We start from the raw sequence: 17,129 nt of genomic DNA on the forward strand, positions 1-17,129 counted from the left end.
CCCCACACGGCGGCTGCCCCAGGAAGCACTTACTGGAAACCTGCGCGCCAATGGTCTCGCCGGCGCAGCTGAGGAAAAGTACTCGTAGAATCAGACCTACAAGAAGCAAAAATTATCAGCGAGTGCTAACTAAAATTTAGAGCTAAACTTTACAGGAAATAAAGTATACCTCTACGACCCTCTAAAAACCGGATAGAGCAACGTTCCCCGTGAAGGACCGATGTCGACACGAGTCCCGCAACGCTTGGATGAAGTCAGCGTCGGCTAAGCTGGCCCAGTCGTAAGTCCCGATCCGGTGAAGATCACAGACAGCAGGAAGGTAGTGAAGCAGCGCCCTACTACCCTTTTCAGGAGAAAACGTCCCTGACAGCAACATAAGTGCAAAGAAGCGCACCCGCTGCTCTCGGGTAGTCGCACCATCATCAAAAGCCGCTGCTAGAGTCGAGCGGCGAATCCCCTTTGTGCTGAACTGAGTGGACTCCACCTCAGCTCGAGCTCGAATAGCAATCGGACCCAACAACTCCTCGACCTCAGGAGAAAAGACGCTGATCTTGCTGTCGAACGGCAGCGCCACAAAGCTAAACTCTAGTCCCGTAATGAGACTGAAGTTGGTCGGGGTGACCATCATCTCACCCCAAGGGAAGTGGAAAGTGTTAGTGGTGTCCCAAAAGAACTCCACCAGAGCACGGACTACATGGTGACCCCCGCTAGAGGCAATCATGGCCTCCGAGGTCTCAAGCAGTGCAGTCAGTCCGCAAGACTCCCATAGAAGTCTCGTCTCGTCGTCTTTGGCGATGTACATCTTGTACAGGTCGCCCAAACCGTCGCAACCGGAACCGTGACAACGTGTCCTCTGAACTGTGATGCCCCGTCTCACCCTCTCAGAGATGTGGTCAACGGGAAAGAAGTACAAAGTCCGCTCATCCCACTCAGGGAGTCGGCCGAGCGAAGTGGACGGATCAGCGTCATCCTCTACAGGCTCATGCTCCCGTCGAACGTCTCGGGACCGTGAACCAGAGCCTCGTTGTCTAGCCGTGCTACATTGTGCAGAATCATCATAAATTAAGGTCCTATGGTATCTAAGGTTCGCCTAGCCGCATGATACTATGTTCGCAATAAACAGAGTACGTAGTATTAAAATTGAGCACAAATTCAAATTGAGCATACACGGCATTTTTCAAGCATTCAAACAATTTCTTGCAATACTATAGTAATTATTGTGACAAATTGGACAAGAATTGCTAGCAAAAACATCAAGAACAAGCCACATTGTCTTCCCGACCTTAAGAGGTTCAACAATGGTGATTTGTTCGTTTCTTCACCAAGTTGAGTCAAACAAGTCTCAAATTACTCCCAAGGAAATATATAAACATAATCAAGCAATTTCGTGGCATAAAATTTGATAAACAAAGAGAATTTAGCAATCTAAATTTCGAATTTTCAAGGAATTCGTGGATAAATGCATGAAAAATTCATTAAAACCGGTGTGAGTTTGGAGGAAACTTACATAGATTGGGAAAATGGATGGAATAAGCTTTGATTTGCAACAAATTTGAGCGAATTTGGTTGAGAAACGAGCAAGAACGAATCAAATGAAGTTCTGAGAATTTCTCGAGCAAGAACGCGAGCAGCAGCAGCGGAAATGAAGAAGAGAAAGGTATTTAAGGAAAACTCGACTCTAGCGCCAAGCGTCAGACCTTGGCATCAGTCAATAAGGCTTAGAGCCTAGCGCTAGTACCAGCGTCTGGCGCTACACCCAAATAAGCGGCGCCAACGTTATTTCAGCGGCGTCAGACTTCTCAGCCACTTCATTCGGTTGTTCCAACCTTGTGCAATATATTTTGGGATCCTTGGTATTCCAGTTAGCCCCTCTAAGCAATTTTATATGATTTTAGTAATCGGCTTGATTACAATTACATAAAGTGATCGACCTGATGAAAGATCGTCTCACTTAGCTTAAAGCACCTAAGCATTGGCTCATCGCAAAAGGCACCGACATACTGGTTCATTTAGCAAAAGGTACCAACATACTGGTTTATTTAGCAAAAGGCACCGACATACAGGTTCAAAAGCAGCAGAAGCGCCGACGTACAGGAATAGCAGAAACAAAGTTCAAGCGAGTTTTTAAAGATCGACAAGCGTAGGTCTTCTGTAGTTTTTTTTGGAAAATTATCGCAACAAATGAGGATATCTTCAAGCGAGGATATCTTTGGCAGTGTTTCCTATCTTGCGGAGAGTTGTCACAAACAACTAGAGGTCATTTCAAGCGAAGCAATCTTCGATGGGGTTCTAGCTTGCAGAAGTCTATCATGGCGGAATTGGAGGCACTTACAAGCGTAGCAGTCTTCAGGCGACATTCTCTAGCTTGTAGGAGGTCGTTCAAAAAAATTACAGAAATACAGAATACAGTAGCAAATCTGTTACCCTTCAAAGACGTGTGCTCGACGATGCAAGATACACGTTTCTTAACTTTTTTATCTGTTTAACTAATGCAAGTTTGCAGGTATCGGCGTTACAAGAATGATTTAGGATTGCAGAACGTTCTGAATCATTCTCCGTCACTATCGATACTTTGACTTTTGTTTTTGAAACTTTTTTTCTCCAAACTCAGCCAAAGTGGGGGCTTCTGTAGACACCCACTTGTGTCTCCCCAAAACCAAACCCGGTGATGAGTACCTTTCACGTGGAATCATAATCGAATGAAGTGAAAGTGTAGAAAGTCTAGAGTTGCGGATAGTTTTAATTTCTTTTCTCTTCTCTCTGTTTTTGAAAACCTATTTTAAGAAAATAGCCAATCCAGTTTGGTTGGTCAATGATATGGGTCCAATAGTAGTGTATTTTGATAGGGATTGAAAAGAGCTTTCCAACGATATATTATAAGCCCAATTCCGATGAATATTGAGGAAGTTATGGCCAAATTACTAAACTAGGCCCGGTTTGAGCCTTATATGCGGCCCAGTGATCTAGGGGAGGGCCTAATATGGATTTATCATTCCTAATGTAATTTGGAATAGTTTTATTCTTCTAGATTCTTCTAGAAGGTTCTTTTTCATTCCTAATTCAATTAGCATTGATAAATTAACTTTTGTTGACTTTTTAGAGTTTTAATCAGAATACAAGAATATTTTTGAGGAAAATACGATTTTATCCTCCTGTACGGTTAATTGCTATCTGATTTTATCCTCCTGGAGCTAAGCCTGGCGTTAGCGTTAGCGCCTGGCGCTAATGTCAGCGTATGGCGCTAACCTTGTTTTTGCGCATCAGAACTCTGTTTCGATTTTCTATCTTTTTGGCTTATTTTCTCTGTGAATAGCCTTCTAAAAACTCCGTTTTCATTCATCTACAACCTCTAATATACAATTATCAACTTTCTAAGCTAAAGCTTTTCTCTCTCACTTTTCTAAACCAACCCTTTTGAATACAAAATTCCGCATTCACAAGACCTAGATACACCTAGCCAAATTCGAAGTTTCCTTCGCCCTAGACGTGAAAGGTTTTAATTTCTGAGGGTTTGGTCCCGAATCTCTTTTTCAATTATTTAATTTGATTGTTTGTTTATTATTTTCCTTGAAGTTACTAACGCGTTTATTTTGTTATTAGAAAGAGGTACGAGGCATCCAAGTAAGTGCTTTAATGGTTTTTATTGATGTTATCATGTAGAAATCATGCTTAGGTTGTTGTTATGATTCCTAATGTTATGTTAGGGTGTTTTGATCTTCCTAGTATCATGTCTAGGGTAACTTTAATATCAAGTGTGATTAAAAGTATGATGCCTTTTATGTTCTTCCTAATATTTATGATTGTTAGTTTCATGTTAGGGTTGAAGATTTGATTTTTATTGCTTAGTGACATGCTAGGGTTTGTTATTAATCTTGTTAGTATCATGCCTAGGATCTTACTATTATTATGCTTTAGCGTTGATATGATTATTTTAATTATATTTTTTATAATGATGATTAACATCATGTTGCTTGATTATATTTATTGTTATTGCTTGATCACACCTTTTATGCATGATTAAAGGGAATTTGTACTTGTAATCACGCTTAATAAGATATTTAATAATCTTGTTTAGGGTTAATTTGATTATAATTCAAGTGATCTCCAATAATAGATTTATTTGTGCGTTAATATTCAACCAACATAGATAAACAGGTTTAGGGTAAACCTAAAGATTGTATATTAGTCAGAAAGCGCACATGAATACGATCAGAATAAAGTAGAGGCCTATTATTAGGGTAGGTTCAATCTCTTTTAGGTTGGATTTGTACCTTTATCCCCGAACTACCAGTCATTGTTCAAGACCTATTGGAGTTAACGATCTCCTGATCGTTTAGGGGTGTAACCTTCACCCTGTGACCGGTTTACAAGTTCCTAAAACTTGTTGGCGACTCTTTTGCTCTATCTTCTTTCCCTTTGGACGCCACCGTACTTTAGTGTATGATCACAGTGGGGTTCAAGCTAGGGGTAATGCTTGAAATATTCCCTACAAATATGGTTTTATTTAATATGAGATGCTAATTAATTTACTAATTTATTGCATGCATTTTATATTGATGACATATATGTGTATGTTATTATTTGTTTGCATTTATTTTGTGTGATTTGGTTAGAATTTATTTGTGACAATAAATTTATTCTTAATTTGTGCATGCATTTAGATTGGTTGATCAGTTATTAAGATAGAGGAACAGAAGAACAATATGCAGGTAATTTTGCAAGAATCCATTAATTTAGAAGTTGATTAGTGCATGATTCTTGCATTTTGTATGGTAATGAATCGGTGAAATTTAGTGTGATTAATAATTCTATATGATTTTAGTGTGTAAGTTCACTTGCACGTATTATTTTCTTGTTTGATTTTGATTTTGATGATAGTGTTTAATTGATTTTTTGCATGCAAGGAAATTTTTGAGCTTAAAATTTAAGAATTATGTTATGTGTTCAATTTTGATGTGTGAGTTTAGTTGCATATATTGTTTGTCTATCTGATTTTGATGTTTTAATATGGTTTAATTTAATTTGAGTTGCTAATTTTCTGATTTATTACATGCATTTAAGATTGATGACATATGTGTATGTTATTATTTGTTTGCATTTATTTTGTGTGATTTGGTTAGAATCTATTTGTGACACTAAGTTTGTTCTTAATTTGTGCATGCATTTAGATTGGTTGATCAATTATTATGATTGAGGAACAAAAGAACATTGTGCATGCATTTTTGGTTGTTTTTGTTTTTGAATGACTTGAGCCTATCTCTATTCTGAATATAATTTCTGAGGTTTAAAAGTTTGCATGCATGTATGTGGTTAAAAGTTTTAGTTTAATTTCTTTTTAAGATTGTAGTGTGATAGTGTTTTGAGTATAAGTTCTGTGTTCAGAGAGAAATATTTGTGAGAGTGACACGAGTTTTTGGTTTTTTTTTTTGTACTGGTTTATATTGACAAAGGCTTGAAATGGTTTACAAGTATATAATTGTTGCATGCAGTTTGTGTGAAGATCGTGGGATATTATTGGGATTAACATTGTGTATTAGAAAGTTAAGGTTAACATTGTTTATTGGTCTATTGGTAGTAGGTTTATATGGTTTGAGTGTCAAGTGTTTGATTTTTGGTGTCTGTAGTTGTATTTGTTTTGGGCGGAATTTAGTCTGAAGTGGTTTATTGTACGTGAATTACAAGTTATGGATGCTCCGCTCACACAAGTAGTGATATCATTTCATCCTTTGTTGAAGCAAATTACCGAATGCTTGGATTTCCCTGATCCGGAATACCAATATCTCAATTTCCGAATAAGCATTGCTTGTGTGGCAGTTAGGAGCGAGAGTAGTGCTGTTCCTACTGTTTATCTTGGTGGAGATACGGACAATGTAGATGAATCTTGTGAAATTGCGGCTAAAAAGGTTGTGTATGATCTTATAAAACGATATGACATAGTTGTTGAAGATGCAACTGCTTTACATAAGCAAATGTATGAACGTTGTGGTCGATTGTATGGATACAAGAAAGAGGAGTTGGAGGCAATTGAGAAAGGCAAATCAAAGGTTTATTTTCATGGAGATATTTCTACTGGAGTTGGACACAATCAGAGGCAAGTTGTTATTGATTTCCTTGAGGTGTTGAGGTCTATTTTGAGTTGTGTTGATGTAAAGTGCACTCCAATTGAAATTATTGAACAATTTCCGAATCAATATGTTTCTTGGTTTACCATCATTCACCATAGGAACATTTTAGGATTTAGGTGTTTGTTTAGTGATTACTGTTTGATTCAAGCTGCAGCTAAGCAAGATCTAGCTAGGAAAGCTATTGATTATCTCATTGATGTGTGTAATCTTGAAATAGTGGATGCTAATTATTGGGCAACGACGTGTAGGTTTGATGCTTTGCTATGTGTTTTGGAGAGGGAAAGTTATTTAAGTGTGAAGGAACGTGTGTTGGGAGTTAAAGAACAATTGGAACCTTCTTCAGGTCTTGTAGAACAAGACTGTGTAGTTCCTGTTGGTGGGGAATTTCAGGTTCCAATATCTAATCCACCTGTTATAGCTTTCAGTAAGATTGAACTAAAATCTTAAGTTCCAGAATCATTTGCTAATTCTGATTCTAGCATTGAAGAAATCCCAAAGGGGGAAGACTCAGAACATTTACATGGACGTTTTAAGCGTGTAAGGCTTTTAAAGGATTAGATGACTTGGGTTTAAGTTGGTATTGAAGAAGTTTTAACTGCTTGCTGTATGGTCTTTTGTTGCTTGTTGCATCAACTGGGTTAGTTTTTTGTTGGATCATGTATTTGAAGTTGCTTGGCTTATGTATGTTGCACAAGATAGTTTTTTGTGATGCTTGTGCATTGTACTCTTTTAAGTAAATACATAGATTAGAGTTCGAAGTAGATATTTTGGTTATGTAATGGTTGTAATGGATTATATGTAATTAATGATAATGAACACTTTTTGGTTGTTGCTATACTTTTCTTTTTTGAACTTTCTTGCAGTTTGTTATCTAATTTTGTGCATTTTTAAAGCTTATGGTATGTCTTGTTATGAAAATTCAGATTACTTAGAACACAAGTTACGTGTAGAAAAAAAAAGTTGCTTAATACAACGACACTTGCAAGGGAGACGTATTGTAGATTTGCAAAGAACAATAGAAAGTGGGTGAGTTTTTTCATGTATCTAACAATGAAGATCTAGGGAAGTTTTTTTTACAGTGAAGTGATTTTAGGACAATAGTTTGTAAAATTAATGTTAATCACTGATTATGTAGATCGATTATTACGAGCACCAATGACATCATATAAATACAGGACTAAACATCAAAGAGGGTTGGAAAGTGAAAGTAATGAAATAGAGGCTGTCAATGGGTCTAAAAAGAAAACAAGAAAAGGAATTCAAATGCCGAGTAATTTGAAAACTCTCATTTGTAGTAAACATATTTTATATTGAATTGAATTGAGATGGAGATAATTGCTTATGAATTTGTTATTTATGTTTAATAAGCACCTTCATCAACAAGGATAAACACTAATAGCCACCTTGTAGATTTGGAGAGAAGATGTACTGAACAAATGCAAGGTACTCAAAGGTTGAATACTTCGGTATTAGAGAAAAATTTATTATACTTTGTTGTGTTACTGTTATTAATTTTTGTTTAAAATTTAAACTCAACTTGTGATTTTGTAATTTTGTAAAAAGGTTACAGGAGCAGCTTAATGAAAATTTAGGAAAAGAAAAAGGCAGCGCAATTGAAGTTTTAATTAATTTTAGTGTCTTCTTAGAGAATTCCTACATATGTTTAAGAATAATAAAAGTATTAATGTCAACAAATCAGAATTAAAAATTTCATGGATCACATTTTTCATAGGGGTTCTTGATGTAGTAACTGGTGAAAGAGTTATTGTTCAGGTTTGTGCTCTACCTGCAATTCAAGTGACAAGTAATTTCAGTGACTTATTCTTGGTGTTGCATCTTTTATATACAGCTGATTTGAAGATTCTATTTTTTTATTTTGATGTTTACAATTATAAGCAGCTTCGACAGCAAAAGGTTACAAAAATAAACGTCGTACAAACGTGGAGGGTGAATGTAGTGATCAAATTCAAAGGTTATTTGAGACTTAATGGTATATTGTTGATATTTGATTTTAATAGGAAAAAATTACTGAATTTGTGTTTGAATCCTATTTAAAAGGTTACAGGATTAACCCAATGGAAATTTTCAGGAAAAGGAAAGCAGCAAAGTTCTAGCGACAAGTAATTTTAGAGTTTTCTTTTTTGGTATTATATTTTTTCAATAAATATTTGTATTATAAATACTTTGTAATGATCATTGTTCATATTTTTCACAGAGGGATATGATTCTCTAATTGGAAAAAAAATTCCTACTAAGTCTTATCTGCTTCCTGCACCTACCTACTGTCATAAGTGTATGGCCAAGAAATTTGCTTTTGAATCACTTCACTTCTGCTCTGGTGATGGAGAAATCAGGATTGCTGCTAATGATTACCCTCCACAGCTTGTGCGGTTATTAACTTCTAAAGATGAAGAAGCAAAACATTTCAGGAAGTATGTGCGATTGTATAATAATTTGTTCGCTTTCACTTCATTGGGTGGTGATCATAAAGCTGAAACAAAGAATGGAATCTATGTTTTTAAGTTACATGGACAGATTTATCATAATATTCCCAGTTTAGTTCCTGGAGAAAAAGGGCCACAATATATGCAATTGTACTTTTATGATGGACAACAAGAATTAGCTAATCTTTTAAAGTGTTTTTCTACGTTAAGAAAAAATATTTTGGCTATGTTGATGGAGATTACAAATCTAAATCCGTATGCCAGATTTTTTCAAAGTTTGAGGGAAGTTTCGATTAGTGATTCAACACAGATTTTACTGAATAAGACTACAGTTCCAGATCAGCGTATTTATAATGCTCCAACTACAGATGAGGTTGCTGTTATTTGGCCAGAGAATACTTCTTCCAGTGAGTCTGAAAGTCCACACATATTGGTTACTGGTGTAGATGATTCTTCTCATATGATCCAACACTATTATGGTTGTTATGATCCTTTATAGTATCCTTTGCTATTTCCATATGGTGATTGTGGGTGGACTCAAGGACTAAAGAGGATGTCTATGGGTGGAATACAACAGTTACAGTCTCATACAGATCTAGTTTCTTCATGTAGTACACATACTACTGAAGAGTTGTTAGATGAAGAAGCTAGGCGTATGAGTTCATATCTTTTATTTCTAATTAATAAAGTATATTTGATTTTATATATGTCATATACATGCTTTTATTGCTAATTTTATCCTTCTTTTTCCAAATATTGATTTGTAGGTGCAAATGGAGGTTCATCTAAGGCAGATAAACACATTTCAGCTCGAGAATATTATGCATATAGGCTTCAGTGTCGTCCGGGAAATTACTTGCTCAGAGCTGGAAGATATTTTCAACAATATATCGTAGACATGTATGTCAAGGTAGAGAATACAAGCTTGGATTTCTTTCGAAGGAACCAACAGCCAATAAGGGCTAATCTTTATCAGGGACTTCTTGATACTATAGATTGTGGAGAAGAATGTGCAGCAAATGTTGGAAGACGAGTTATATTTCCTGCAACGTTTATAGGTGGCCCTCGAGATTTGAAGAAGAGATATCTGAATGCGATGTCATTAGTTTAAAGGTTTGGCAAGCCTGATTTAATTATAACATTGACATGCAATCCTAATTAGCCTGAAATAAAATAAGAACTTGCTGCTGGAGAAGAAGCACAAAATAGGCCATATATCGTTTCAAGAGTTTTTAGAACAAAGGTATTTGCTTTAAAACATTTAATTAGGAAGAAGCAAATATTTGGAGAAGTGGCTGCAATGATTTATGTTATTGTATTCCAAATAAGAGGTTTACCTCATGCTCATTTTCTCATTATTTTGAAATCAGAATTCAAAATAAAGACTCCTGATGACTTTGATAAGTTTGTTAGTGCTGAAATTCCATCTTCTGAAAATGGATATTTAAGAGAGATTGTGATCAAGCATATGATGCATGGTCCATGTGGTTATCTTAATCCAGAATGCCCTTGTATGAAACATAAAGAACAACGTGGACATTGTAAGTATGGTTATCCAAAGAAAAATTGTGAAGAGACAAAAAGTAACAGTGATGGATATCCTTTGTATCGAAGGAGAGCTACGTGTGATACTGTCAAAGTTTAGGGTGTTGAAATGGATAATTCATGGGTGATTCCGTATAATCCATATCTTTTAGCTTATTTCAATTGTCACTTAAATGTTGAAGTTTGTTCAACTATTGAAGCAGTGAAGTATCTGTATAAGTATGTTTATAAAGGCCATGACAAGATATCTTTCAATATTGTCCAAACAAAAGATGGAGTTCCCATGCAAGATGAAATTAAACAGTATCAATCAGGTCGATGGGTTTCACCCTGTGAGGCTGCGTGGCGTCTTTTTGGTTTTGATTTATATGAAATGTATCCTTCAGTTTTACCTCTTCCTGTTCACTTGCCTAATTCCCAGCTGATACAGATGAGACCTCATGAACAATTGACATCAATTGTTTCAGATGCTAAGCGTACTAGAACCTGTTTAACAGAGTTTTTCGAAATAAATTGTAAATCATCTTTGGAAACAATATGGTTATATAGTGAATTTTCATAACACTATTGGTGGAATGCATCAGATAAACTGTGGAAGAAAAGAAAGAATAAAAAAATCCAGATTGGAAGGTTAGCATTTGTTGGACCTTTTGAAGGTGAAAGATACTATTTGCGGTTGCTGCTTCACAATGTCAGAAGTCCGAAGTCGTTTGAAGATCTACGTATAGTCAATGGACACATTTATGCCACCTTTTCAGCAGGCAGCACTGAAGTTAGGATTAATGGAAAAAGATGATGCAATTGAATTGTGCTTGAATGAAGGATGTGCCATCCAAATGCCTCATGTTATTCGAAGATTGTTTGCCACGGTACTTATATTCTGTCAGCCTAGCGATCCTCTGTCTTTGTGGACAAAATATTATGATTCTTTTTTAGAGGATTACCGATATAAATATCCTACAGATGCTGCAAGAGTGAAACATTTAACCGTAAGATCGATTGAGCAATTAGTTGAGTCAATGGGAAGTTCGTTGAAGGCTTTTGGGTTACATAATTTAGTAAAAGATGATGGTGATGCTATACATGTTACGAAAGATATAGAAGATGCATTGAATGCTCCAATACCAGAAGAGTGTTTAGAATGTAAAGAAAAGTTAAATCAGGCTCAACGAGTTGCATTCAATGTCATAATGGAGCATGTTACAAAGGGGAAGCCTGGTGCCTTTTTCATAGATGGTCCTGGTGGAACGGGGAAAACTTTTTTATATAATGCTCTTTATGCAGAAATCAGATCAATGAATAAGATTGTTTTACCAACAGCAACTTCGGGTATTGCTGCAGCCAATATTCCTTCTGGTAGAACTGCGCATTCACGGTTTAAAATCCCTTTAGACCCTTCGGGCTCACTTGCTTGTAATGTTCCTAAGCAGGGAAGTTTAGCTGCGATTTTAAGGGAAACAACGTTGATTATTTGGGATGAAGCTTCTATGGCTAAGAAGGAAAATATTGAATCCCTCGATTCACTACTCAGAGATATTTGCAATTCAAGTGTATTATTTGGAGGCAAATTAGTAGTTTTTGGTGGGGATTTTAGACAAGTTCTTCCAATTGTTTCACGTAAATCACAGAGAGAAGCAGTTGCTGCAAGTTTAGTTAGTTCTGCTCTGTGGCCACAATTGCTGAAGTTCAGGCTTACTGAAAACTTAAGGGCTAAAGATGATGCTGCATATGCAGCTTTTCTGTTGGCACTAGGAAATGGTGAATTGCAAAAAACGGAGGATGTGTTTGTTGAGCTTCCATCAGTTATTGTTAAGCCTTGTTGTACTGGAATAGCTGACGATGTACATCTAACAGCTGTAGCATTTCAAGAAATGGATATATTTCCGTTTAATTCAGACATTTTTACTACAAGAGCTATATTGACACCGATGAATGAGGATGTTGATCACTACTACAAAATTAGTGCCTTTTCAACGCTGGACCCTCGACGCTGGGCAAGGAGCGTCAACGAGTAAATATACCATGCGTGTTTTATCGACGCTTTTCAGGGTCAAAATTAATTTTCGACTCCAAAAAGCGTCGAGATCATCTAGCGCGTGCCCACACAACACGTGAATAAAAACCCCACGATTGTAGAATTTAGGGAAATATTAAACAGTTGAACATAACCCTAACTATTCTTTTCTCTTTCATTCAGAATACAAATCTACTCATAGAACCATGGATTTTTATCTCAGATATTCCTCCTCTCTGATTCAATTTCGAATGAGATACTACTCAATATCAGTTTCAAATTCAGATTTTCGACTTTAATTTCTTGAATCAATTTCGAATTGAGGTACATAAATTTTAAGTTTAGACCTTCATCCTCTCTAATTCAATTTCGAATTAAAATACATTCATTTACAATTCAGATCCTCGTCTCTCTCTGAATCAATTTCACATTGAGGTATACAATTTCAAATCCATATCTTCATCTACATATGAAATCAGTTTCGTCCCTCTACCGAAAATATTGAGGTACACCCTTTCTTTTTTGGATTCAATTTTTTTTTTACAGTTTTGTAGATTTGTTTATCAATTTGTTTTTTATTTTAAAAATGTTCCAAAATTAAGGTCATTTAATAGTTTGATTCATGAACAATAAAGAAAATACGATTTCCTTATATATTATTATGTTTTTTTTTTTTTGTGTTACTATTTTAATTTAATTTTTGAAAAATTAGCCTTTTGTTATTCTGCAGTTGACGCACAATTTTGATGAGTTTATTGCTATTTGAAGCACAATTTTGACAACCTTAGTGATTTTTGAAGTACAATTTTGTCAAGGTGTCTTCTTTTCTTCGATTTTTATATGTTTATTTGTTATCTTATATTTAATACTTCGTATTAATAGAATTCTATGATTTTGTTTCTGTGAGCTTACATTGCTAGAAATTAATGGTCTAATTTGAAATATTAGTTGTATAGAGATAAGTTGTGAGAAAAGGTGTATTAATTAGCTTATTTGATCTTGGTGGCAAAAGTTCATTGTAGATGATTTATATGTTCGATTAATTTGTGCTTATTAATTGAATCAATATTAATTTTGATTTAATCAGTCAAATATTTTGAAAATGTTGTAACTGACCTTAAAGAAGGGACTTTGATGGGTAATGTAGGATTCTAGAGTGTTGGGCTGCTTATATCAGCATTCAATGTGGCTATATATCATATGGTTGGTGATTTAGTGTGGATTGGTATAATAAAGGGTTGATGTAGTGTGGCTCTGTTTCATATGGTTGATGATTTAGTGTGTGAAACCGTCATTACTTCAATTGGTTATGGCTAGTATTGCTACTAGTGCCCATTCGATAGCTAGGCGTATTCCTTTTAATGGGGTAGAGCATGTATACTTTGACTTGTTTCCGTGATACGGATTAATTTAGCTAAATATTTGATTGTATATGATTGATATTCTAAATTCAATATGCTCACTGACCCTTCTTATATTCTTTATATATAGAGCTTTATCTGTAAGTTAATTAAATAAATGTAATGGTTTTACTTTTGCTACGTACGTAGCTTGTTGAACTTAATAGGTTATTAGGGAGTAGTAATATCTAGACAAAGAGTTCAATGGATGTCTACTAATCCATTATATGTATGTACGACATGTTTAAGTAAGAAGATTAGACAAATATTACTTTAGTATATGCCTTGAATTGGTTTTCCATGTAAGAGGGGTTTAAGTGCAACGTGTGCCCTCTATGGTTGCTCCAAAGCCATGATATCATGTTTTAATTACTGTTTTCTACTGATCAATTGTGTGGTTTTGGTGCAGTATTGGTGTAAAACAAGCTACACATTCTTTAGCTGTAAAAACATCTGTTACACTTTTGTTTTTAGTTAAATGACTTTTAGTTTTTAAAATTTTGTAGTACTCTAGTTCATTTGTATGCATAATCAACATGGTGCAGCCTCTTAATATTGGATCAGAGCAGGTATGAATTTGTCTTTGCCTACAATTTTTCCACCAATTGCCTTACTAATATTAAAGATTTCCGCCAAGTTTTATGTTTAAAGTCTATTTCATGCTCTGAATATAATATATATCTCAAGCCTAACCTTGTCTGTCTCATAATTTTATAGATCTTCGGGGGTCATAAGTTTATTCATTAGGTTTATTATAGATCAGGCTGACCTCTCCATTTGTAAAATCAGAGTTTTATGTCACTTTAGGTTTTTATTCTTTTAGCTTTCAATTTGCATGAATTTTTCCCCTTCTTGTTGCAGTTTTGATTTTATTTATTAGTTATGAATTAAATAGTATTAATTTTTAGTAATACTCCAACGAAAATGAGAGAGGGATCCTTCAAATCAAACTCCCTTTTAAGTTCTGTTTAGTTTGGATTTCGAACCAAAAAGAGATTAAGCATGAATTATACTATACTATTGGCTTGAGGTTGATCCTCTCTGTACCTCTTTTTTTTTTTAACATCTTAATTCCATCATTTTGATAGTTTTTTTTGACAAACTAACTCCAATTTTCCCCAAAAAAACTAAGCTAAACAGAGTGAAGCAAATACTGTAATTCTAATAAAGGGTTTGGTCTAGTTTCAACTACTAATGCTTCTGATGGTTAGTTTTATGTATCTTCCATAGTTTAACCCGATTTTTATCTGGGCAATTATATATTTCTTGATTAAAATGTGACAGCTTGATGATTAGTTTTGGTTTATATGATATGATATGATTTCTTCCTTTAATTTATATTGTTCTTAATTTTCTTGGAAATAGGTCATCAGGAGTTTTGTTGGTTTTGCCACTTGATTTTTACACTAACCTATGAGAGTTTTGCATGACCCTTTACTGGGTCCTCCATGTATTACCTTAGTTTCACCTCTTTGACATTATAATTGAGGAGCTACATTGAAGAAGAAGAGTTTACTAGCTCTTTGGCATGTTTATTCTAGAATTTCAGAGTCGCTATTGTGGTTTTAAATTCATTCATTAGTGGTTGAGTTTGGGTACTATTGGTAATTAATATGACATTTTCTTGTTTATAATTAATTCCTCTTCTAGCTCTATTCATCTAATATAGTGGTAAAATTGTTAGCAATTCTTTTGGTTTCTTGCTTTCTTCCATTCATTGATCATTAGTATCATACTGATATATATTGGCTTTCTTAGTGGGATGATCTTAATCTTATTGTTGATACTCTAGTAAAATGCTCTTGCAATTCTGATTGTTGATAGTTTTTGTCATTAATCATTAGTATCATTCTGATTGTTGATACTTTAATAAAATACTCTAATATAGTTTGCTTAATTTTTGTCATGCTTCAAGGAGGACTAGCGGCAAGCTAAAATAACCTAACGGTTTTATTAAGGGCTTAATCTTTATCTGACTGTTGATACTCTAATAAAATGCTCTTGCAATTCTTCCATTTTATTTTTAGCAAACTGAAATAGGATTATAAATAGCAGGGCCGGGATGATCTCTTACTCAGGAGTCAGGAGAGGACTTGAATATTTTCCTAACTTCTAAACCAGGTATCACTGCACATGTTTACTTGGTTTCATTAGTAGTAGTAGTAGTACTAGTACTCTCTCTCTCTCTCTCTCTCTCTCTCTCTCTATGTATATATAAATATATATATATATATATATATATATATATATATATATATATATATATATATATATATAAAAGTGAATTAAAAGTAAAAGTTGGTTAGATGATAACAAAAGAAGGGGGTGTGTGAAGGGATGGGTGAAGCAAATACTAAGAGTGCCACAAACTTGTCCTCCTTAATGTGCTCTTCACACTTTTGCCGTTCAGTTTTTAGTTTTTGAAATCAGAGCTGAAATCGAGATCTGAATCCAGAACTGAATTTCAGATCTGAATTCAGATATGAAGTTCAGAACTGAAAATCAGATTTGAAATCAGAGCTAAAATTCAAAATGCTTGTGTGTGTGTGTGTGAAATTCAGAGCTTGTGTGTGTGTGTATAAGCGTCGATTATCCTTTTTATTATTTTTGTCGTTGTTTATCTTTACTTATATACTTGTTGAACCTCATTTAAATTGTTTTATCTTATGTTTTGATATTTATCATGGTATAATTATGGTGCTTTATTATACTTGGTTGATACAAAGACTTTTATTAGTTTCTATTGTGGACTAGTTCTTAATAATTAAGCTCTGAAAGTTGTAGTTTTCGTTTAAATACATTGGTATTTTCATTGTTGTATAAATACAGCATGTTGAATCTTGAGCCTATATTGTGTAATGTACTAATTTATACTTTGTATTTTTTATTTTTTATTTTTATTATTTTTTTATTTTTTATTTTTTTTTGTTTTGAAGATTGGAAAAGGAAATGTAGGTGCAACAAGAGAATAGGCTGGGACACTTGAGCATCAAAACAAGCGACTATATCGTCTATAAGGCCATCATCTATCTATTTTGGTTTTAAGTCTTATATTAGTGATGTATTTATTTAGGGACAAGCTACTATAATATGCAACTTTTTTTTATTTATTTATTTTTTATTAATTGTGTTGATGTTTTCTTTTATGAATTTGGTAATTAACTACGTACTCTTAGTATTGTTGATTAATTATTTTTTAAATTTTTTTATCTAGTTATATAAAATATTTGTATATTTTAATTTTAATGTTATTAATTTAATATATTATGATAAATTTAAATAACTATAATGTATGTATGATGGTAATAATTAATTTAATAAAAGGAAAAAAAAAGCTTAAAAAAAATTCTAGACGCTTTTTAATGTCTACATATTTTGCACATTTTCATATTTTAAGAGTTTCCCGCCATACCATAGGCGGACATGAAAAAACACAAGACAAAAAAAAGCGTCGCTAAATTTGAGTATGTGGACATGTAAAAGCGTCGCTAAAAAAATACACCAATTTGGGATAATGCGGGACATAAGTATTTTCCGACACCTCGTATATTAGTTAGGACACATAAAAGCGTCGATATTCTCGACGCTTTTTTGTGTCTCT

General features: G+C 34.3%; 1 protein-coding gene and 1 long non-coding RNA gene across 2 annotated transcripts; both read left to right on the forward strand.

Annotated features, from left to right (window-relative positions):
- Window positions 1-10,845: 10,845 nt before the first annotated feature.
- On the forward strand, window positions 10,846-12,129 carry LOC145571357 (uncharacterized). The gene has a single exon (XM_081630407.1). It carries the CDS (start codon window positions 10,846-10,848, stop codon window positions 12,127-12,129), a length of 1,284 nt encoding a protein of 427 aa, XP_081486533.1.
- A 2,566-nt stretch (window positions 12,130-14,695) lies between these two features.
- LOC145585168 (uncharacterized) lies at window positions 14,696-16,634 on the forward strand. The gene is made up of 2 exons (XR_014100578.1): window positions 14,696-15,649; window positions 16,465-16,634. It is a non-coding gene; the product is annotated as an uncharacterized LOC145585168 (long non-coding RNA).
- Window positions 16,635-17,129: the final 495 nt, after the last annotated feature.

This window comes from Chenopodium album, chromosome 2 (genome assembly GCF_948465745.1).
Source record: "Chenopodium album chromosome 2, dcCheAlbu1.1, whole genome shotgun sequence".
Lineage (NCBI taxonomy): Eukaryota > Viridiplantae > Streptophyta > Magnoliopsida > Caryophyllales > Amaranthaceae > Chenopodium > Chenopodium album.

What these genes read in the sequence shown, in the direction of transcription:
- LOC145571357 (XM_081630407.1), top strand. Translation starts at nt 10,846, where the DNA reads ATGGACACATTTATGCCACCTTTTCAGCAGGCAGCACTGAAGTTAGGA.